At 36.8% G+C, this 23,653-nt stretch overlaps 1 protein-coding gene across 4 annotated transcripts in view; it reads left to right on the top strand.

Moving 5' to 3' along the window:
* The first annotated feature begins 2,322 nt into the window (after window positions 1-2,322).
* The window catches only part of SLC1A3 (solute carrier family 1 member 3), a 60,581-nt gene continuing 39,250 nt past the window's right edge, over window positions 2,323-23,653 (top strand). For 3 of the 4 annotated variants that reach the window (XM_062512597.1, XM_062512595.1, XM_062512594.1), the window contains exons 1-2: window positions 2,323-2,503; window positions 18,902-19,039. In XM_062512597.1, coding sequence (XP_062368581.1) covers window positions 2,323-2,503; window positions 18,902-19,039 — 319 coding nt within the window. The remainder of the gene's footprint in view (window positions 2,504-18,901; window positions 19,040-23,653) is intronic. The other variant, XM_062512596.1, reaches the window with a different exon arrangement.

Here is a 23,653-nt window from a genome sequence, read left to right as displayed (position 1 = left end):
CCCAATGAAGAAGCGCTCCAGCCTTCCCTGCCCTGTGTGTGTGTGTGTGCGATCCTTCAATTCTTCCCGGATCCTGATTTTGCATTTCTAACGAAGCTGAACTGACAAAGCGTGAAAGTGGTCTAAAAGGAAAAACAAAGAAAGTGACCCTGCTTTCACTGTGGCAAGACTAATCAATATTCCAGAAGCCCCGCTTTCCCCTTTCCCCTCTCTGCTGATGCGTGGTTCGGGGTGGGTTGGTTCCTTTTTTTTTTTTTTTTTTTTTTTTTTTTTTTTTTTTTTTTTTTTTTTTTCCCGGCGCTGCCGGGTCGGCAGTCTCCTCCCCTTTCCTTAAGTTACAGTGATAGTAAGTTGCCGTATTCCGGAGCACATGCCGATGTCAGTTTTCCCCCTGCCGCCCGCTCGGCTCCGCCGCTCCGCGCTCCCCGCCGGGAAGCTCCTGCTCCCCCCGCGCTCCTGAGCGCACGGAAGGACCGCAGAGGTGAGCCCATCCTGTCCTTCGGTGAGGGTTGGAGCGGGGAGAACTCACTTCTCTGTGCCTTTGTATCTTCATTAACGTCACCATCCCTTTGGCTGCGCCCGTATTCTTCCTTGATCTGGATGTAAATTGTACAGGACAGATTAGCTGCGTTAAACATCCTGGAAAGAAATGGCACTGTGAACGATCTCTCTCTCTCTCCTTTCTTTTTCTTTTTTCTTTTTTTTTTAAATCTTTTTTTTTTTTTTTCCCCTTACCAAAATGCTTCCACTAATCGGCAAGGGGAAAAAAAAAAAATCCTGCTTCCACACAACGGTCTTGTCCACAGAGGAACACTCACTATTTGAAGTATTTAGCTCAATCTCAGAATATTTCCACTCCTTAAACCAGCAATGTTTATAGCGTTCTGTTAAATTCAGGGAGGATATTGCACTCAAGTGCCGGTCTTGAAACATATGGTAAAAGCAGCGATCAAAATCCACCAAAATAAACCTGTTACAACATGCGACTTTGTTTAAATGGTTTTGGCTGAAACTCCTATATATTTATATTTTAGGTGTTTCCTTAAAAAAAAAATGTTTTGGCACTAAACTTATCAAAAATGAGATGTTAGAGTTGAACTGCGTATAAACAGAGACAGACAGATTTCAGCACAAGTACTTAAGTTTGTCCGCTTATTCATTACTAATTTCTTTTTAAAAAGCATGCCATTGAATATTAACTAAGACTTCAGAAAATGGGATTCTCAGTCTGGAAAATACTTTTGAGGAGGCTCCATTATTAAACAAAATCATGCCCAGCAGCCATCAAAACAAGCCCTCACCACCTAAAATAAAAAGTATTTTAAAAGTACCTTAATGAAAACCTTTTAATATTGAAACATTTTAAGGTCGATTCAGAGTGTGATTTCTTAGTCAGACATGATGTGGTTCTTGGGTTGTCCTGTACAGGTCGAGGATTTAGACTGCATGATCCTGATGTGTCCCTTCCAACTTTGTCTGTGATTCTGTGATATATACTCATAATTGCTATCAGGACAGGCCAAGCATTACTCTGCAGTGTGAGCTGGTATTACAGTCTGAAGCAACAAGTTAAGTGGGATATTACTTCTGATGTTTCACAGATGTGCTCAGAGTAGTTTATACAGTGAAAAGTTGAATGTTATCAACATAAAGCTGTTAAAGGCATATCTTCTAAATAGTGGTTGAGGAATAAATAAATTATTGCTCTGCCTTTTTGCATGTGAAAAGAAGGAGTTGAGCCAATGCATTCAATCATTAAAAACATCTGAAATATAGAACAATTTAAATTTACCAGTTTGAGCAAAATATTTCTCTTCAATGGTTAATTTGAAGGCAAGCTAAATTTCTTTTTCAAACAATAATTGCCTGATAAAACGTACAAAAGAAAGCCTGACAGATAGTTTTAAATGTTATAATACCATAAGTTGCTATGATTTGTACTGATTTTACATTCATGTATCAATAGCAAATACAAAAAAAAAGTTACTCCTGGGTTTTAGAGCATGACAGAAGTTCAGGTTAACCTCTGAAGACATGGGACACTTATCTGATCAGTCCATACAATCCTTCTTTCAAAGTCATTGAGGTTTTGCATCAAAAACTGCTTAGATATTAAGAACAATTCAGGTTTTACTGAATCATGAAGAATATTTGCTTCTATGTAAATATATAGCTAATAATTCCCCTAAAATCTTACTGCAATGCTTGCTATTTCTTGTCTTGCAGGTTTCTACAATACTTCCCACTGAAAAGAGTCCTCCACGTTTTTTTGAAGGGATACTCACAGAAGTTAATTATAAAAGAAAACTTTCAGCAAGATAAATGACTAAAGGTAACGGAGAAGATCCAAAACCTGGAAGTAGGATGGAACGAATTCAACAAGGAGTCCGGAAACGTACACTTTTGGCAAAAAGAAAAGTGCAGAGCATAACAAAGGATGATGTTAAAAGTTATTTAATGAGGAATGCCTTTGTGCTCTTCACCGTTGTTGCTGTGATTCTTGGTGAGTAATTTGTTCAATAGGAATATTCTGTTCTCCAGTGTGTTTGACAATGATGATGTGACTGGGTGATTTGCATCACAAATAAGTTTCCAAATTCTTCTGCACTGGTAAGAATGTTCTGGCTTGGAGAGTTTTGGCTTTGACAGATGCATGAAGTTTGAGGAAGAGCCATTAAATTATTCTCGTAATTCCTAAGAAGAATTTCAGTGAGAAAAACCAAACAGAACAGCTGTTTTACAAATTCTTCTCTCAAAGAATCAGATACAATGACTGAACTGATTGAATGTTTTCAATTTTGTCTTTTCCTGCCAAAGTCAGTTGCAGCAAAATACTCAGGGGGTAACTTATTCACCTAAACTATAAAAAATTTAACACTTTGCAGCGATGAACAGAAACTCTTAATGAATGAAATGAAGAGACATTTCTAAGCAGAGGCATATAATAAATACAGCCTCTGTCTTTTCTGTTTTCTCTTGATAAATGCAAACCTAACTTTATTCTCCCTCAGCCACTCACAATCTTACACATGCATCTTTGAGATGCAATTTGGGCAACAATGGCCATGTTACTTATTCAAAGGACTGAAAGATAGCACCTGATTACATGCCTTTTAAGAGTATACTGAGAGGAATCCAGTATACTCAGGAACCCATCAAACAGCCTTTAGATTTGGAATGCACCAAAATGTAAATTCAAAATATTGCTGCATACTTTGAATTATCATTAGAAAGAGAATCTGCTAAGAAAAAACATGCTATTCTTAAAATTTTCCTTTAAGCGATTACATGATCACTTATGATATTTTTTCTTTAACTAGAAATTTTCATAGTGGCACCATATTTCATTAAATAACCACTCTTTACGGGGTGAGCAAGAACTTGATGTCTTTACTGTATGGCTTGCACTTTTGTCATTAGTCTAAAATATAAAACTGTTAATCTGTTCATGAGGGTGATGAAAAACCATATGTAAGCACCTGAAGATAATGTTCTATATTCTTTGACTATTTAGGCCCTAATGTCCTTTGTAATGCTGTTCTGTATAGGTCTGCTTGCTGCTTTTCTACAACTCTTCCAGGAATTGAAATTTTAGGGCTTTACCACGATTGTTACTTGATAACATATCAGCACTGTTATTTCAAATTAATTTCTGGTTTGATGGTCTTTTTCTGGGATAAATTTATATTAATTTTCCTATTGGTAAAATAAAATACTTTTTTGCAAAAGCAGTAATTTCAGCTTCTGATATTTATAAACAGTATTTGTCAGTAAGTGTTTTTAATTCTTAACTAAGTATTTTATTGGTGTAAAAGCCCCATTAATATGAGGGGTAAAAAAAACTAGGTGTTTTATCTACAAAGGTCAGAAAAGGCATAGCAAGCCAAACACATTTTGAAATGCTGTCCAGATGCAAAGAATACAATTCTTTGAATTGTTAGTTTTCTATGCAGCATGGAAATTTTTTTTTCAATTTTTTCTCTGTTATCTACATCCAGCAGGGCTCTCACAGATTTGTCAATGTGGAAATGAAATGTAGACTGGACAAGTGTTCTTGTTGTTATTGCTGGTTCCAATTAATTTTAAGTAACTATTGACACTCTGTCCACTACTCCACTACCATCTACAGCAGAGGATCAATAGGCACTGGAACACAAGCTGTAAAACTGATAAAAATGGGTAGCCTAGGATGAGCTGGCCTCTCCAATTCTGCTCATGAACCTGTAGACATATCTAGTATAGCATGTGGAAGAAGTCTTCCTATTATTATCACAAAAAGCATTTTTCTTGCATTTGTTATTTGTGGTATAATTTTGAGGTCCCTATATATGATCAGAACAGTATTTTCATGTTTTATTGATTATAAAAGGTAATATTTGGGGCTTTTGAGAGTTTTTTGCTGTTGTGGAAATATGCAGAAGTAGGGAACAGATGGCTAAAGAGTTTGGAAAACCCTCAGTGGTTGAAGTCCTGCCTAGTTTGGCAAGGACTAAGTTATTATCATCACTCAGTTGTTTGGTGATCTGTGGAAAATTAGATGGTGGGCTTGATCCCTTTCCTAGCAGACAGTAATCAATTTTGCAGAATTAGCCCACCAATTAGCACTACTGGCTCTCCCCTTTGGGATGCTTGGATGTGAGTCCAGGTGGAAACCAAGCTAGACTCAGGCCAGGGTTGAATCATTTACAAGAAACAATGCTTAATGCTCTGTAATCTAACAGACAGATGACAGCTCAAGGAGCTGTCAGTCATGAAGTTTTCATGGAGACCATACTGAGGAAAAGATTTTATTTAGAGAGCACTTCTTCAGATACATTTTTTTCGCATCTCTTTTATCAAGGGATAAATATGAAAAAGCATTTCCTATTTCTTTGCTGAGCAGGATTGATTTTGGTGGAGGTGAAATGCATAGGATCTTACCTTAGTTCCAGTACTGTAGTTTGTGGTGGGGATTTGGGCTTGTGTTGAAGTGGGAAACTTGCACTTTGCTATGAAGTAGGTAACTACAACACACAATTCTCCCTGTTGTATACAGGTATTTTGCAAATAGAGTGAGGTTTTTCTGGTATTCACATGACAAGGAGAAATATAGACATTTATATAGCCATTCTGTTGTTACTGATTCTAAACTGAATTCTAAACTAAATTCACAAGCTACTAACATACTAGTCAATTATTCATCAAAAAAACAGAGTGATGAAGATGCAAGAAGCTTTAATTTATGTTGAAAGGTACTTAGAACTAATATCTATTCCCTAAAAAATGCATGGAATGTCCTTCAGACTATACCTTCTGCATAGGTACAGTCTGTCTAGCACATTGTCATAACCATAGTTAATATTTTTAGTGAAATTTAAACTTTCCTCAAGCCCTCTAAGAAACTTGGAGAAAAGCATAGTCAATGAGTGAATTATGATGCAATTTTTCACATTTTCATCATTCACATAAAGTTATTACGAATTAGTTTTCTGTAGTCTATCTTGTCAAGACCCAATAGATGAGTGCAATCATGTGAGACAAATTTGTGAGGCTGACCACTGGTAAATTGTGAATATCACCATGACCAGGAGCACTTTAATGCAGTGCAGGGATCATGGTGGCTCATGGAATGTCTGCAGGAAGTCTCACAAACTTTGAAGTGCTAGCCAAATTACTAGCAAAATCTCAGGCTCTCCCACGCTACTCAGAATCATCATCCTGTCCCCAAAAATTCATTCCTTTCAGGTGCACCCTATATCAGCCTGCCTTCATCCTCACATCCCATTTTCTGAAAAATGGCACAGGAGCACAGACTCTGACAGGATTCTAAATGCCAAAGAATCTCCTGTGGGTTCTGAACTTGTACTGAAGGAAAGACCAAGACACAGAGCACTGCTGATAGAGATCCTCAGAAGATGTCTGTAGGGAAAAGCTGTTTTAATGGAAGGGTTCAGTGGATCAGAGGCAGGTTGTGAAGCAAGTAATATGGAAAGCAGTTTCTGCATAGTTATTAAGCTCCAATTAGCTATCTAAAATCCTTTTGCCAGAGGTATATATTTCAGATGTCTGGTGGGACTTTCAAGTGGGAGGGGGATGGATCCAGTCCTGTTTTCTGGCTCCCTGTTTCCCCCAAGGGAAGAGGGAATGCACAGCAATGGCTGTGTCATTGAAGACAGATTCTGTAGGTGCTAGCAATCTCACACGAGGTGTGAAATATAGATAAACCCATACAAACTCTGTTCTGCCACAGCATGCACTGCGTGGGAGATTCCAAACCTTTCCAGTGTGTTTACCAAAAAAGCCTAGTTAAAAGGTACGGGAAGAAGACAAGTGAGATGAAGGCCTTGCCCCTTGTCCCTGAAGAAAAAAAGCAAAGAAATAAATAAAGGCTTGGAAGGATCCTTTGTGACACAGAAAGCCAAAAAACCAGAAAGCCCTTACAATATCTGAACAGTGAAAAGCTGTGCAAAGGGGCAGTTTCTCCTATCTTGGGGAGCCTCCCTGTCTGAACCACAGTTCAAAGACATGAGGTGCAAGTCTGTGATACGCAGGCAACAAAACCCTCGGGGTGATGTCCACAAAAACAGCAGCCTTGTGTGTTGAAGTAACATCTTTTCTGCTATTGGGACACCTCTGAATCCACTTAAGGGTGAGGCTGACATACCCAGAGAAGAGTATTTGACCTCACTATATATTGATGTTGAACACTGACAATTCCTAAGGTAGCATTGGTAAAATCTACATGAGAACAAAGTGAAGATCCATCACTGAAGGAGAAGCAGCTGTGAGATCTCAGTTTTAGGTGAAAGAATTTGTTAAACCACAAAGAGAGAAATTAAAAAAAGAAAAAGGCAAAAAAATTAAGATAGCTGAGTGCAGTTAAAGAGAAATTATTTTTATGGTGAACTGAGAGGCTGACTCTTTCTCAGGACTCTCCTAAAGAACCTGCCTGACACAACTGATTTCTCACTGAGTAACAAAACCTTCCTAATATTCTGAAAAAAATTTCTAATCAAAACCTTTTATTTTAAGTATATAATAGTTGTAATTTTGGAAGGAAAAGAAGCATAAAGGCATCATAAAACTCAGAGTGACACTTAGAACTGCAAAAGAGTCTATTCTTTTCAAAAGGAAGAAAATGTATAGAAATGCAAAGAACTTTAACTCTGTCATTAAAAAGCCAGCAGTAAAAGTCAGATTGTGAAATATGAACAGTACTCTAGTTGAACAGTTACTTGAAAAATAAAATAGTCTTAATATATTATCACAAGTCACATTTCTTACCATTCATTCAGGTGTTATTGAAATGAAACAATGATTGTTGAACTGCCATACATCGCCATAGTAGTAACAGTAAACTTGGCTACCTTGTGAATAAAAATTAAACATTCTGGAGAGAGCAGCTGTGCATAATGCACAATAAAAATGCAAAATCTGCTAAAAATCAACTCATTTCTATCCTAACATTCTAAATTGTCAAATCAGTGGATTTGCAAAGTGGTGCTCAAAAGCAGTATATCTGAATGTTCATTAAACAATCCAGAGAAATATACTTTCACTCCGCTCTTCATAAAGATTGAAAAAAAGGTTGTTGAGAGTCTCAAAAGTCTCTGTAGAAGTTAAAAACAAATGCATTTATATAATACTGCTTCGTACAAATCAAAATTCAAGGCTATTCTAGGAGAAATGTATGGCAGTAACTGTGTGGGACGTTTAAGATGCTGTTTCTCAGGGATTTGACGAGAAAATTTTCTGAATGCCATTAGAGAATGGTCATCATGCTATCAGAAGATATTTTACAACTGAAACAGTAGTTATCTCTGGGATTCTCAAGAAATCTTTAGTATTAAAAGACATATCAACATGAAAGAAACTAGAATTAGGGCTTGCCAACCCTTTCCATTTTTCAGTAGACAGGAAGTATAATTGTTGTGGTGGCTGCAAGGCAGCACAAAATCATAAGCATGATGCCAGTGATTTGTATGCTGAGTAAATATTTAACATTGTTAGATCCTTACTAGCACTTGTAAAGCTAGAACAAGATGTCATTGGAGATGAAAACTTCTGAGCTAGCCCCACTGAAGGTGTGGCTGAAGATGGTATGTTATTCATGAATTCCTGAAAATTTCATTCGTTTAGCTTAAAATTATGACAACATTTTTTGAAATAGCCAGGCGTCTGGAAGTTTCAAGAGATTATAGAAAAGATTCAAGAGATATAGAAAAAACGTTTTTGTAAAATGCCTAACCTTAAGTGCATTTGAAAAATTGTACAAATAAATCCAATATTAAAGGGAAATAAGCATAGGGGCTAGATATTCTAGGTGTTGAAAAGGCTGCTTTAAAAAAGTAAAAGACAAATGCAGGCATTGGGATAATTTTTACTGTACTGTAGCATAGACTTCTAGACCACTAGGTGAGACATAAGAAACTTTATTTTTCATGACTTGTTAAAGGGAAATCAGGTGTTTTGCAACCACCAGCTTCATGAAGTAATCCATGTAGTCACATTAGTTGTGTCTATTCTCTGACAATCCTCCCAATTCCTTCTGTTTTCTGTGCATTTCCTTAAGGTTTTGTATTTAATTTCATTTTCTATTACAACCCAGTAACCTTACAGTAAGCAAACCTAAAACAGGGCAGACACTGAGGTGCTGCAGGGAGTCCAGAGAGAGACAATGAGGCTGGGGAAGGGTCTGGAGCACAACTCCTGTGAGGAGCAGATGAGGGAGCTGCAGGTGTTTATCCTGGAGAAAAGGATGCTCAGGGGGGACCTTGTCACTCTCTACAACTGTCTGACAGGAGAGGGTAACCAGGTGGGGGTTGACCTCTTCTCACAGGAAACAGGACAAGAGGAAAAGCTCTGAAAATGTGTCAGAGGATGTTTAGTTTGGATATTAGGAAAAATTCCTTCATTGAGGTTGTCAAACAGTGAAACAGTTTGCCCTGTGAAGCAGGAGAGCCATCACCCCTGGAGATATGAAAAAGTTGTATAGATGTGGCACTTTGGGATATGGTTTAGTGGTGAATTTGGCAGTGCTGGGTTAAGAGTTGAGCTTGGTGATCTTAGAGGTTTTTTCAGCCTCAGAAGTTCTATGATTCAATGGAATTTAGCGTGTATTGAAATACATTTTTTTCACAGTGTATTACAATTCAGTTTAACTGGAGCTTTGGAGAAGTAAGGAAATGCAAGTGGTGATAAAAAAGTACTTAGGAAGACGCAATAAAAAATTTCTGCCTCCCATATCAATTTCTCCATCTCTGTTGTTCACAGAATGTTCTATGATATCTATAATATATGTTAAGCTGCTCACCAAGAAGTCTTAAATTATTCATGAATAAAAAAATATATGTGGTATGGGGTAGGAAAGAAATTATGGAAAATAGTAAAAGAATAAATAGTAATTATTTTAGAGGAATTTTAGTAAAAGCTGGATTATTGCATTTGTTATGTCAACCCATCAGATTTCAAGTTGTATAGCAAGTGTTTGCATTTTCAATCAACACAATGAAACCACAGGGTATGTAACCCTTTAAAATCCATTCAAGAGAAATTTATTTTGCTTCTAGGTTTCATGAGACTTTTTAAAATAAAAGAGCAAAATAATAGGTTTGAGGAGCTGTACAACAGTGAAAATGAAATTAATAAAATGCTGGAAAAGAAGTAAAGAATGCCAGAAGGATCACAGGGGAATCAGGACAGTAACAAAATGTTACTGCTACTCATATTCCCTGGTTAATATCCCATGTCCTTTCTCTTAGCGTGAGTTATATTCACCTTTTGAAACCTTGTTCAGTCATCTACATTTAAAAAAACCCAGTATCTTGCTTGAAACTTAGCCTGTGTACATATATTCTATTGCAATGAATAGAAGACCAGAAATAGAAATGAGTTTGAGAGTTACAAAGCATGTCCTTGTTTACACCTTTTATTGTAACTTGGTATAACTGAAAACTTATTTTTTCAAAACAAAGTCTATAAAAGATGGGGCTTAAATTTTAAGCATTATTTATACTGCAACATAATCTGGCCCTTCAAATAGGCTCTAATAAATGCTTAGGTTTTACCACACACAAGGGCTAAATCAAGGAAAAAGAGTAGAATTGCCATTGTATTACAGGACCAATAATGAGGGAATTCCTGTGAGTACTAACCAAAGGTAGTTGACAAATAAGACATATGCTTCGATGTCTTTTAAAATTTTTTTTTGCTTGGGAGTCCCTACATTCAACAGACATGGATGTGCGGTTAAGTTCTTCAAAGACTAAAATGCAAGCAAAGGAAGCTGCCCATGGAATCTAAATCTCAGAGTTGTGTGTCTTTTTAGTGTATGAGCTGGAGAAAAGAGACTCAACAAGGTAACATCACAATTCAACGACAAAAGCATGTAACTGCCTAAAACCTTCCATGAGGAACACAGGCAGTCAAACAAACAAGCAAAACCAAACAGGTTTGCATTCCTACTCCCACTTGTTTCTGAGTCAGGACCCATGGCCAGACATTTTCATCCAGTGGAGATGCAGATGTCCAAGAGTCCTCACCTTGGGAATGGTGTCAGCAGCAATTGAGGAGTTAGGTTTATTCTTTCCTTTCAAAAGGCAAGTTACAGGAGCAGGCAGCTCTACCATTCCTTTCAAAGCTGTTATTAGCAAGAAGGAAACGTAAGGACAAACGCACATGCCAAGAGAGCAAAAGGCAGTATTGTGCTTAACCTAATGACTAAAATGTTCACCTGTGACAGGAAGTCCCAGGCTGTGAAGTGATCCTTTGAGCAAGAACAGGGACCCCGGGCATCCCAAGTCCAGATGATTCTATGCACTCTATGTGACAGCTGTGTTCATTGCTAGTCCCTCAGGACTTAGCCTGGAATTTGGCAAATAGATGTTTAGGTCATGGCAGTTTGGAGAAAAACACAAGCGGAAGGATGAGAACTGAGGAGTCTTCCAAAGCAAATGGAGCCTATAAACTTTATGGATTTCTGGAATTAAGCATTTATTTTTATTTTTTTTAATCGGGAGGGACTTGAAAGGTCACTTACTGTGTAATTAAGTATTATTCCAGGTGCAAGTTTCCCTGTGCCATTTTTGTGACCTTTCAGATAGGAAAATTATGCCATTTGGAGTAACACCTAACAGTGAGGCAAGGTGTGATTACTTATATGGAGGCTATGTCTAAATTATCATATATGCTACAATGTATCTTTCAGATGACTTAACTCACAAGAAGTATGGCATGATACCTCTTTTTAATCAACTAAAATGAAACACTTCTGGAAATCCATTTGCTGGAAGAGGCTGTTGGCAATTAAAAGAAATGGATGGAAGGTTCTATTTGCCAATAGCTTCAAAGTCATATGGAGGACTTCAGGGATGAAGTGGCTCATAATCAAACAGCTAGGGACTGAAAGCATCCTAGCTATCTTTTAAAGAAAACAGTAACATGATTCCATTAATTTCAACCATGAGCCTGATTTTCTTACGGAAAGAATTCACCAAACAAATCAAACATTGGTATTATGGTAAACCTTACACCTGATTTGACAAAAATCTTGTATTCTATAAGAGGAAATGCCCACTCTGTCTATCCAGGTTGTTTGCATGTCTCAGAAAAATACTAGACAAAAAAGAAATCTATTAACAAAGTCTGCCATGTGATATGTTCCGTCATCCAAGTAGTTCTGGCATGGGCATACCTTGATTCCACAACATACTTAAACCTCAGTGTCAAACAAGTAATTTACAGATTGAGACTATCAGCACTAAGCTAAATTAACAGGTGGTTTTGTAGGAGTTGAAAGTTGGACTAGCTCCGTAGAGATATGTATACATAATTTGAATGGCCTGCTAATGATGGTGCTAAACTGCATATGGAGACAGTCAAACCTAAAATGACCTCTTTGTAGTGTGTGCCTAAGAAGGAATTTAAAAAACAAAGGCAACTGTCCATATCCAACTTCAAGATCTCTGTCAAATTGCACTAAATTTTCCTCAGAGTTGAGCTTCGTTTTCTGCACACATTTGCACAAAGTTCTTGGACTTGAGTGATCTCAGTCTCACTCTCTGCGATTCCGTTGTGCAGTCATACTGTCAAAAAGACAAAATAATGGACAACTGAAACCACAGCAGGGAGAACTAGAATTCAGTGCTGGTAAGGAATATGTCAGCTTCCAGCCAAAGAAAAAGAGGAGAGAAATGTGAAGCAGGAAAGGTACCATAGAAACTCTGAGAGTAGTTTTCTGTTTTAGTCTATATTTTGTGGGAATAAATACATTAACTTTAGTCATGAAGGTGAAGCATCTAAGTAAAGCCAGGCATGAAAGGAGCAGTTATTACAACAACTTTGTAAAGCACCGAGTAGTACCTTAATTCTAAGTAATCCTGTATAAAATATAATCTGATATATATTGTGAATGTCTGAGGTTTTGTATGTGCAAAAAGATATTATTCCTGTATTTTCATGGAATTATTTGTTATTTTTGGATCAAAAATAATTTTTTAAACATAAACATAGCTCAGAGACTAACAAGAGTACATAAACTAGGCATAGTTTGTCTTTCAATGAAGACTCTTGTCTGAGGATGAAATAATGAATAATGCTCCTATTCCATTTAAAACAGTCTGCTTCAGTGCCAGCAGCAAAAACTCTTTGTTCCAAATCTTCTACTAATGCCATGCAATTGCTTGTCCTGAAAATAAAAATTAAAAAAAAAAGGTGAGAAATCAAAGATTACAAGCAAGAGATAAAATACAAAAGCAGATCAAGGAAAACAAATAAAATACTTAAAAAACATTTAATGGCAAACAGAGAAGTTGAAGTTGGATAAAAAGAGAACAATTTTTTGGACATGTTCTCAAAGGAACAAATTTACCTCCTAATTGGGGAAGACAGGCAAATGAGCCAAACAACTAGAGACAAAAGGGAAAAGTGTATGAGTCTCACACTAGAGCAAAGAAATAGCAAAGGACAAATTTCAATGGTTTCTAGGCTTTTTAGCCTTTTTTAATCACTCAGAAGCTGTTATATCCTCAGATCTGGTGTCCAGTTTAGGCAGCATCCAGTCAAGTGGTGCTTTTGCTCACTGCTTAGTTACATTAGTTCCTTCAGCTTCATACTCCCCTTTCCACCTGCATGCTTTCTGCCCACTAAATCTAAGGAGGGGGTGCTGTGTCTGCAAGTAAGGGCAACATGCAAGTGCTTTATAGCTAAAGCCATGAAGGTGTTTCAGGAATTCAGGCTCCTCCAGAGCTGGGCAGGAGGTGTCAGGCAGTGTTTGGCTGAGGTGGGAATCAGGTGTCCATGTACCTCTATCAACCTAGCTCTAAATGCCCGCCATACACCTTTACTATAAAACACCTCTGCACTTTTTCAAATTGTAACTGAATATTGATGTGGGAGTTTTGGGGAAAACAATCTCTCTCACAGAATAAAGCAAACCTTCAGGGTCAGGTTCAGGGGCAGGTGCTCCTGAGGCACTGTGACTGTAGGACTGTGACTCTGTGTCTCCCCAGCACAGCTGTGAGCACCAGGGCACTCCTGAGCCCTGAGCAAAGGTAACACACTGACTTCTTTTTTGATGCAGTGGACAACTCTCTGACATCAATAAGACTCTTACTTTGCTATACACTTGCTTTTCTCTGGACATGTACCTTTTTGCAGATCCCAGATCTTTTCTGGATCCCAGTCATGTCTAGGATATCCAGCTCTTTGACATTATTTCTCCCATGACTCTACTCACATTATGTGTCAGGCAGAGGAAAGGTAGCTGCTTGTGTCCAAATCAACACATATTCCACTTTCGTATAGATTCTAATAGGGCAACTTGGAGCACAGGTCCTAAATCTCTCTGCTGCAGTGTCATCATGCAGTTATAACCTGGCATTTATTTTCAATAAAATGGTTTCAAAGGCACTATACCTTCCTACCTACATAAGGAAAACCAGAAAGCAAGGAAGGAGGGGGGTGATACACCAGATGTACCAGGGGGTGAAGATTCAATATAAAATTATGGAACAAAACTTAAGAAAATCAAAGTCATGCTGAGCAAATGGCGTGACTCATGGCAAGCGGGGAAAGAAATTAAGAAAGAGATTTTGCCGGCAACTTGAAGTATTTCTTATCACTAGAGAAGTAATTTACCTGTTTGTCTCAAGTAAATACAGTTGTGGACTTATCTGAAACTGGCTTTAGAAGAAAAGGTGTCAGAACAAAATGGTAAATTAAGCAATAACAAATGACTCAAAGAACAAAAGCAGTCATTCCAGAGCTCTGCAGGAAGGTAGGAATGAAATGGCTGTGCAGCGAACAAAAATATACAATGTCCCATTAAACTGGTGGAAGCCTGATTCCCTTCATGGCTCTTGCCCAATTGCTATTATAGAACAAAATGTTATTTGCTTGCTGGTTACAAGGTTTTCTGGAACTGAACTATTAACAGGTGTTAGTTTAAAACAACATTCTACTCATTGTACAATGTGTGGTGGTGGGTTTTTTTTTTGTTTGTTTGTTTTTTGTTGGGTTTTTTCCCAGTTATTTTTTAAATTTTCTATTTCCTGCTGGAAAAGAAAAATTATTCTGTACCTCATATACTAAAGGAAAGGATATTGATATAAACCTCATTTAACAGTCTTCTGAGATTTACAGTAAAAAGCAGAAGTGTATATAACTCTCAATGGTGTGCTCTGATTGAACTGGCAAGCACTGATAAAGACAAAGCTGCTTGAAAATGCAGCAGACAGCATGGGTATTGTAAATAAATATAAGTGTGAAATAATTGTATGATCTTAATTCCTATGTGGTTCTGAAATAAGATAGAGACCAGAAGTTCATAAAATTAATTTCAATAACTTAGACTTAAAACAATGAATTATTTGAAGTAATGAAGAAAGCAATCTTAGTTTTTTATTAAATTTATATATATAATTATTCTAAGTGGGCCAGAAGGATAGACTTAAGCTTCCCTGAAATTCTTGAATGAATCTTTAGATGTGGGTAAATCTCACATGTAGGTGTGCCACCCGTTTCATATATGCAACATAAGGAGTCATGTGAAACAGCCCTCTGCTAATGTGAGACCAATGCATTTTTGTGACATAATTAAGAGCTTCATTTTCTCCAATGAAGATTTTGAAGCTCATTTTCAAATTCAATTAAGGAAACTGTGTGAATTTTTTAAAATTATTTTTTAAAAAGCAGTCATCTCCATAACATATCTGTTCTGAAAAAAAAATTGTATTCCAAAAGTATTCTTATCTTGCTACTTTAGACCCTGTTTTTATTGCTTACTTCATCACACTTTGATGTTAATCCACTTAAGACACTTATATAGAAGGTTGTATGGGTTTTTTAGCAATATACGTGTGTCCATAGTTTTTAATATCTGACATGAAGACATTATTGTTTCCTTTCTGGTACCCAACACCTAGAAGTGAAGACCTTAGGCCATTCATCCATATGTTCCTAGTTTTGGAATAAAGAATTCCAACTCACAATTACCATTTTGCCATTTCCATCCCATTGCTCTAACTGCCAGAATAATTTTCGCCTTCTGCTCCTTGCAAGTTTTAAATCTCTTCACTGTATTCATACATATTGAATATAATTTTGAACTTTTACACTGGTATAAAATCAATGCAATAAAATGGTTTAGCTTGTTAGATTGTTCTGATTATCTACAAACAATTTTTTCTATATCACTGACAAGAACACCTCAAAAATCCTTTTATAACTCTAAGCTGATTTGCTTTTTCATTGTGAGCTATATAAATTATTTAACAATGTGGTTCTGTTATACACTGAACACATGTATAGAATTCGGTTTGTTAACTTAAACAGGCACTACTTCTTTTTTGTCCAGAAAAAGCCCAAATTCTGTTGATAAATCTACTCTTTCCTGCAGTGCAGAAATGGTACACTGTTAACCATCTGAGAAGTCAGCCTCTGATAGTGTTGATTAGTCGATCTTTTCTGTTACAAAGGGTGCACAGAAACTTGCACAACAGGTTGTGGGAGCTTGTTTCACATAAGGCTTTGTCTTATTACAATTTTCAGAATTAGACTGGAACTTGAAACTTTTACTAAGAAAGGCCAGTTCCAATGTGTAATCTTCCCAGTCTTGGTTGTGAAGGGCACTAAGCGCTAAAACTCCTTCCACACACAAAGTAATGGATGGTTCTTGGAATACTGCACACCTTCCAAAGGTTTAGTACCTCCTACCAGTTCTTGGTTCAGCACTTTATTTTGATGTTTTGTCATTGTGCCTATTTTTACATCATCATTTTTTGCTGGTTTCTCACTGTTTCAAGCCTGTGAATGTTGTTTCTAAGAGGCTAATTAATTCAAAGTGGACAAAGTTACCTTGCCAAATTTGAGTTTTCTGTTTCAAGAATTTTATTAATTAAACTTTGTCAAATGTGATATTATACCCACTATCTAGTTTTTTTAATTCAGAAAAGAAAATAATGTTCAATCTTAATTTATTCTAAAATCAAGAGAGATTGGTAAAATCATACTGTCCAGCATTCATTATCAAACCCTACAATTTATCTAAATTTCTTCTTGTTCTCTGTGAACACAATCAATTTTCAGAAATATCTGTGAAACAACTACTACTGTATCTGCATTTCAAGCAGGAAAACTGAGTTCAGAGACAGGTTTTCATGTCTTGGGCACAGCTGCATACAGATCAATAACAGTGCTAAGATTAAGGCTGAAGAATTAGTAGCTGTTGTGTGTTGACCCATTTCAACATAAAACACTACCAGGGCACATTTTTTTCCACATTGCAGAAATTCTTTCTGTAAACGGCAGTGCTGCGAAACCCTGTAACTATTCACAGAGCATGTTAGGACAAAAAAAAGGTAAATTTAGCTCAACAGGTTTATATGGAACTTCAGAAACTCACTCTCACTACCAGTAATATTCATTCAAACAGCCTTCTTAGCTCACTTTGTGCTGCTTGGATAGTAATGGAACTGAATCATGTCCTTACAGCACAGCATAAGGACTAGTTCTTATAGCAGCCTCAGAAGCCCTTACCAGCCTCAGTGAGGCTTTGTACTAGTGCAGGGATTAATTCATGTGGAACTAATTGCAGAACTGTGGCCTAAGTAAGAAACCAGTCTAGCTCTATTTGCTTGTTACCCAGTTGTCAAAATGTAGTGCTCATTAAGTGCAGAAACAAAAGGTCCAGATGGATTCTTTATATCTGAGAAATGTGTTTCTCATATAAAAAGAAAATAATGAGTGACATAGCAGCAGAATTTAAAGTTTTTGAAAAGAAGGGAACTTTAGGCAGGTCTTTTAAGCAAAAATAACTCAGAGGCCCTTCTTCTATGCATTTTACAATGTCATTTTACCCCAAAAACAGAAGAGTTTAAGCAAAATGCACTTTAGTTACCTGAGACTATAGACAAATGCATTCTAGTCGTACCACTCTCTCCCACAACACAAACTCCATGCTTGGTGTCATTTGTCCTCTAATTACTTTTCCCTCCATCCTGTAACACTGTTCTCTGGAACACCATTTTATTTTCTTCTCTACACGAGAGTCCTCTAGCTTAACCAACCTGCTGAAGCCCCTAAATCATGATCAAAGAGAGGTCACTAAATTGAGAGTTACAGATGTTTCCTTTCATTAGCAGATGTCCATAATGGGGTGTAGGAGACATGACAGCATATGTTAGCTAGCAAAATTTGGCATGAAGATATTATTTGCTCTATGGAAGTACCAATCCAAAAATCTGTCTTTAAATAAAAGCAAAACCCCAAAATCACTAAGAATTGGAACAAGCGGTTGTCAAAATTGTTCAATGTTACAGCATTTTCAGGGTGTACTCAAATTCTAACATGATCTAGAATGGAGCTGGAATGCTCTGCTGCCTAACATCAGTGAGGAATAGTTTCATGAAACATTCTATGAAACCTGAGTCTGCCTATCTTTCAAAAAAGAGCAATCTCATTCCTCTCTGAGGCACATATCTATCAGTGAAGACACCAACGCCTGCATAGCCATACAAAATGATTGCATCAGGGAATGGCTGAAAATTAACCCAGTAAAACAAATTCTTTTGCTGCAAATCCAGTGTGGTTTGCAGCAGGATCAATTGTCTTATCCAGCTTCCAGCACACAGTTAACCCAAGTACCAGTACTAGACAGTGGGGAAGAACACGGAGTCAAGAATGGAAAGGAGAAATAGTTAAGTTTCACCATCTGTATGGTTAATGTGCTCCAGATAAAGCCATGCGTTATTTGGCTGGTTACTGAAGTCCTACATCAGATAGGCACCAAGCCATTTAACAGTTGCAAATTGCTACCGATTCACTTAAGCTAACCAAATAACTAAATATATATGCAAACAAAGTACTTGGTGGCAAATACAGGACAAGATCTTCAAGTTGTAGCTGGGAAGTTTAGGTTTCCACATGTGAGCCCTTCTATGGCTTCCATTTGTAAATGCATCTCAAGCATCATTTATCTGTTCCCTAGCAAGATAAATGGATCCAAGCATTCCCTTGCTCCTTTCCCTCAGGCATTGAAACCCACAACTTAATCACCCAGTAAGGCCTTTCAACCCTGATTATCTGCTTCTTTGCAAGTATCAGTATTCCTGAAGGTAGGCATATGTGTAAAGATGCTTAAGTCTTGCTTCTTTTTGACTGTGAAAAGACTAAATCACCAGGAATATCTCAAATAGGTCTGTCCTGGTTATCTCATTCAATCTGAAGCACATCTGCAGGATCAGGCCCCACAGAGTAAGCAGGCACAGAGTAAACTCTTAGTAGTAGATGACTCCAGAGAAAGTAAATCAATGCTGTAAATACTACAAGTTACAATCAGGCATGTTGGGTAAGTGCTTTAGAGATGTTCATGTTCAGATGTTACTACTTGTTTAAAAGACTAATGATCTTTTTTCCCTCCCTTCAGGTGTAATCCTGGGATTTTCTCTTCGATCATATAAGATGAGTTATCGGGAAGTGAAGTACTTTTCATTTCCAGGAGAACTACTCATGAGAATGCTGCAGATGCTGGTCCTGCCACTAATTGTATCCAGTTTAGTCACAGGTAAACAAAAAACAAAACAAAACAAAACACACCCACACACACCCTCTTTTAAATAATTTTATAAAGATGCACACACCAAAATCAAAACAGTGGACATTCTATGTCCTAGAAGTGTTATGACTTGCAGAAAGACGTAGGATTGTTATTGCTGCTTTAAAGGCAATGTAGTAAGATGTTTGAATTAATATACAGAGAAACTGAAAGATGCTCTTCCAAATTCAGAGACAGGCTAACAACACAAGCTACTATATGTGGTTGTTATGTATGCTGACTGTGTACTCCACTCTGTTCTTTTACTTTCAGAACAGATATTTCCTCCACAGTGTCTTGTTGTTATCAAAGATAACATATCTCAAAAACACAGTGCCAAAACCCAAGAAGGTTGAAACTATTGATTGTGGGCAATAACACACACCTGTAACCACAGATATGGAAAACATTTGTCTGCCTCCTAGTCTCCCAGCAATAGATTAGCAAAAATGGAATCCTATAATAGAATTCTTTGGGTCGGAGGGACTTTAAAAATCTGGTCCCCATCCTCCTGCCATGGGCAGGGACACTTTCCTCTAGAACAGATTGCTCAGAGCCCCATCCAACCTATTCTCCAGCACTACCAGGGATGGGTCATCCAGAACTTCTCTGGGCAACTGTGCCAGTGCTCCATCACACTTACAGTAAAACATTAACTCCTTATATCTAATATAAACCTACCTTATTTTAGTTTAAACCACCTCCTCCTCTATCACTACAAGCCCTCTTATAGGACCTTCGGGGACTGGAAGGCGTTCTAAAGTTTCCCTGGAACCTTCTCTTCTCCAGGCTGAGCAACCCAAATGCTCTCAGTCCTCATGAGAGAGGTACTTCAGCTCTCTGATCATTTCCATTACTTTCTCTGGACTCACTCCAATGTGTCCATGTCCATAGGGGATAGATGTGATTGTATGGAAAGTTTGGAAGCAACTTAATTCCATCAGTTCTGTTTTGTTGTCTTCTGGTCAGCAGCTCTAATAAGCTCTGAATGCTCTTTACCAAGTTGTTCCTCCAACTAGTGATATAATATTTTATTTCTTACGGTGATGTATTCCTTGGCATTCCACCTAGTTCTATGGAAGACCTTTCAGTTATGAATGCTTAGAATGTACCTGTGATGTATTTATTCTATCAATTATCTGAAGAAAAGAAGGTATGGATTTTAGTCTATCAACAAATCAACTTGGAGAAATTAATTAAACTTGCCTACTGTGCAGTCCTAGGATCTAAAGCACAAATACACCACCTTGCTTGATAGAGGATCCAGAGACTATAAGTTGTTCTCTATTTAATTGATTGTCAAATATGTTAATATTAAGATCTCTTTAAAATGCAAATGAGCACAGACACATCTTCACGGAAACCTGAGATAGAATGTACGAGCATAAGCTGTTAATGCAACAGCAGAAAACTAGGGTATTCTCCATTACAAAATTCTTTGCCTTCTCACATTTCAAGAAAAAAAAAAGTGAAGTTTGTTTCTATGCACAGACATTATATGGCTACTGAAAGTTAAATGAATATGGAAACTAGGGAATATAAGTTTTGTAGGAAAAGTAATAGTAGGTTTTATTCCCACTCCCTATATAATTCTGTTACCTGTCATATATTCTCCCATCTTCTGTCCCTTTCACCTCCAGAGCTCCCTGAGTTGGTGGGATACTGATAAAGGAACCATTAAAAATAGAAAAGGAGAGATATTTAACCTTTTTCAGTGTCAACTGGCACTACTGCTCAATTTTGCAGGGTGAATTATTTCAGGAGAATTTATTTGATCAATTCTCAATTCCTTTTAACTCTGTATCATACTGGTTCTCTGAGAGAGCTCAGGTAAATAAGGAAGCTAGGTAGTTCATGCTATACAAGGATTTGAATGATTTTCAATAATCTAAGCAGAAAAACTTTGCTCAGGTAAAGGTCAGCAAATCCATCTTAGAAAGTCACAAGCATCACAAGGATCTGGACTCCTGATAAAACAAGCTCATTTTCTATGTCACCAGGTCTCAGTAGAGATTTTTGTGAAATATCAGAAAAAGGAGTTTCCAAGTAATCCTTTTCTGTAAAGAACCTTCATTCTCTGGATTCAAACAATGCCCTTCTTTTCTGATGTGTTTTTCTTTCCCTTTAAAGCCCTTTACCCTTGTTTTTCATTACAATAATTTCCTTTATTATAGAAAAGCATTTGGCAAAAAGAAAGCTTCTCTATTGGTACGATTTGCTGTATTATCATACGAGTGCCTTGTAATATTAAGTAGATTATACTGAGTTGCCTTTTTTCAAGGTGAATAAGAACATTTTAAAATTCTTTATTTGGATAGGGAGCAGTCAGAGAAAACTCAATGCAATCCACAAATGACAGATTTAATTTATTTTTAAGAATCATTCTGTAGAGCAGGACTATGCCCTTTTTCATGGGAATAAAATACTTTCCTGAATTATTCTAAAAATTGTGGAAAAAAAACTTTTCTACACTGAACCATATCTCATTTAGAGATATGTTTGTAAAAAGGATATTTTTACATATTCACTGCAGAACTATCATACACAAATGAACATACAGGCATTGATGAATATCAAAATAATAATTAAATATAACATTTGCAGGTGTACTACTGTGCAATTGTATGTATGCTGGATACTTTTTTTTAGATGTTATAGGATAATTCATAAAAGTCTTATAGTTCTCAAGTTGGTCTTAAGACCACTCAGTATATTTCTTGTATTTTTTTTGGTAAACAAAGTGGATACCTCTTACCAAATCTCAAAGTGACTCCTCCAGGTCTTCATGTTGTTACTTTTTTCTTCCAATTGTCAATTATTTGAATAAATATCTTTCTGTTTGCAGGAGTGACAGTGTCTCCTAGATATGATATTCTGGGTTTCCTTTTGTATTTATGCTAGTGTGATGGATGTAATTATGGCAAAATCATAAACTATGGTCTTGGTGTTATTAGAAATAGTCTGGGAAATTACATTCCTTTGAAAATTTTATGAATGACAAAGAAATTAGAATAAAATTCAAGTAATAGATAATGCACTGTTATACAAATAAAAGACAAATTGAGAAACTGAAGACTTCTGCTATTCAGGTAAAGAGTTCTGATGACTATTCACAGCCTCAGGAAGATAAACTATGCAAGATTAAATCAATCCAGTCACATTTCTTTACCCCTTCATGAAAGAAGTAATGCAGGATCACATTCAGAGTTTTTTAATTTGCCGTATGACTTTCCACCACTGCCTGTGGTTCAAGCAGGTGTGCAGCTTTCTTAGTGAGATTCTATCTTGTGACGTGTGTTTAACCAGGCATGTACTGACATCTGCTTGGGAGAAAATGGAGGTTGTTTGCATGCCATTCACCATCCTTTCATGTTTATAGCAAAATATGATAATATGCATGTCTATATTATTTATTTTTGTGGTCTAGACACAAATTCAGCTGCATACTCTATGCTGGGCTCTACTGTCTACAGTCTTTAAAATGAGAGAACTCCTAAGTCAGTATTCCCAATTGGGATCTCATATAAAGTCAAAGGCAAAATTAAAATTTGGTATATGAGAGGAAATGTAAGTAACCAAATAAATACATTCCTATTTGGATTGTATTATGGCCAAGTGTTTTATATGAATTTAAATATGAATTCCTATACAAACAGAGGGTTGAAAGTTTTGCTCTGTTTCTGCTTTGAATTTGAAGCAGTTATAAGATAAACAATATTTTATGTTTTCTCATTTCATTACACCTTGAAGCATTTGATATGAAAATTGCTTGACACAATTGTTTTAAAATATACATTGTCCCTGAAAGGTATATAGAACAAATATATATGCATATGATAAAAATTCAACTCATCATGAAATAAGCAAAGCCAGAGAAAATTTCACCAGCAATAAAAGCACTATGCATTATCATTTTTTGAGCTGTTAGAGCAAGACGATAATGAAATTCAAAGTCCAGTCCTTAAAACTGGCCCACAGGTTTTTCTGCATGTTTCAGCTCTTCACTGAATATAACGCTGTCAGAATGAGGTCTTAATAAAAGCATTTATTTCCTGAAATCCCTTCCACGAAAATGATTCACAACCAGCCTTTACAAAGAGCATAGTTTTAGCATAATAATAGTGAGAAATATTAAAGAGAAATTTTGTAAATTTGCAAATATTTTGCACAGTTCCAGTCATAGTTCAGATTAATAGACTGATTGCTTCTCCTTCTACAAAATTTTGAGAGATGGGAATTTACTTTTGAGAGCAGGAAAAACTACTTTTAAATGCAGGTGAACTGAGTGTTAAATTCTATGCCATTCTTTCAAATATCTTTATCTGGTAAATCACAGCAAAGCATAAAAAGCCCTTTCAAGCCCAACACTAATTTTTGCTGCACATTGCAGAAACCGTAAGTCTACTGTTTATTTACTAACATACATCAAGGTAGGAAAGGAGAATAGGAGTATGGAAGCAGTAAAACTGAAGTCTTCTGGGTCACCAGAGATTATACAGAAACCATAGGATCAAGTAAAGATCCCAGTTGTGAATACCAGTGCAGCACACTGTGCAGTAGACAATACTGGTTTTCCAAACTGTG

Source organism: Cinclus cinclus, chromosome Z (assembly GCF_963662255.1).
Source record: "Cinclus cinclus chromosome Z, bCinCin1.1, whole genome shotgun sequence".
In the NCBI taxonomy this organism is placed as follows: domain Eukaryota; kingdom Metazoa; phylum Chordata; class Aves; order Passeriformes; family Cinclidae; genus Cinclus; species Cinclus cinclus.
This window is presented reverse-complemented; position numbering and strand designations above follow the sequence as displayed.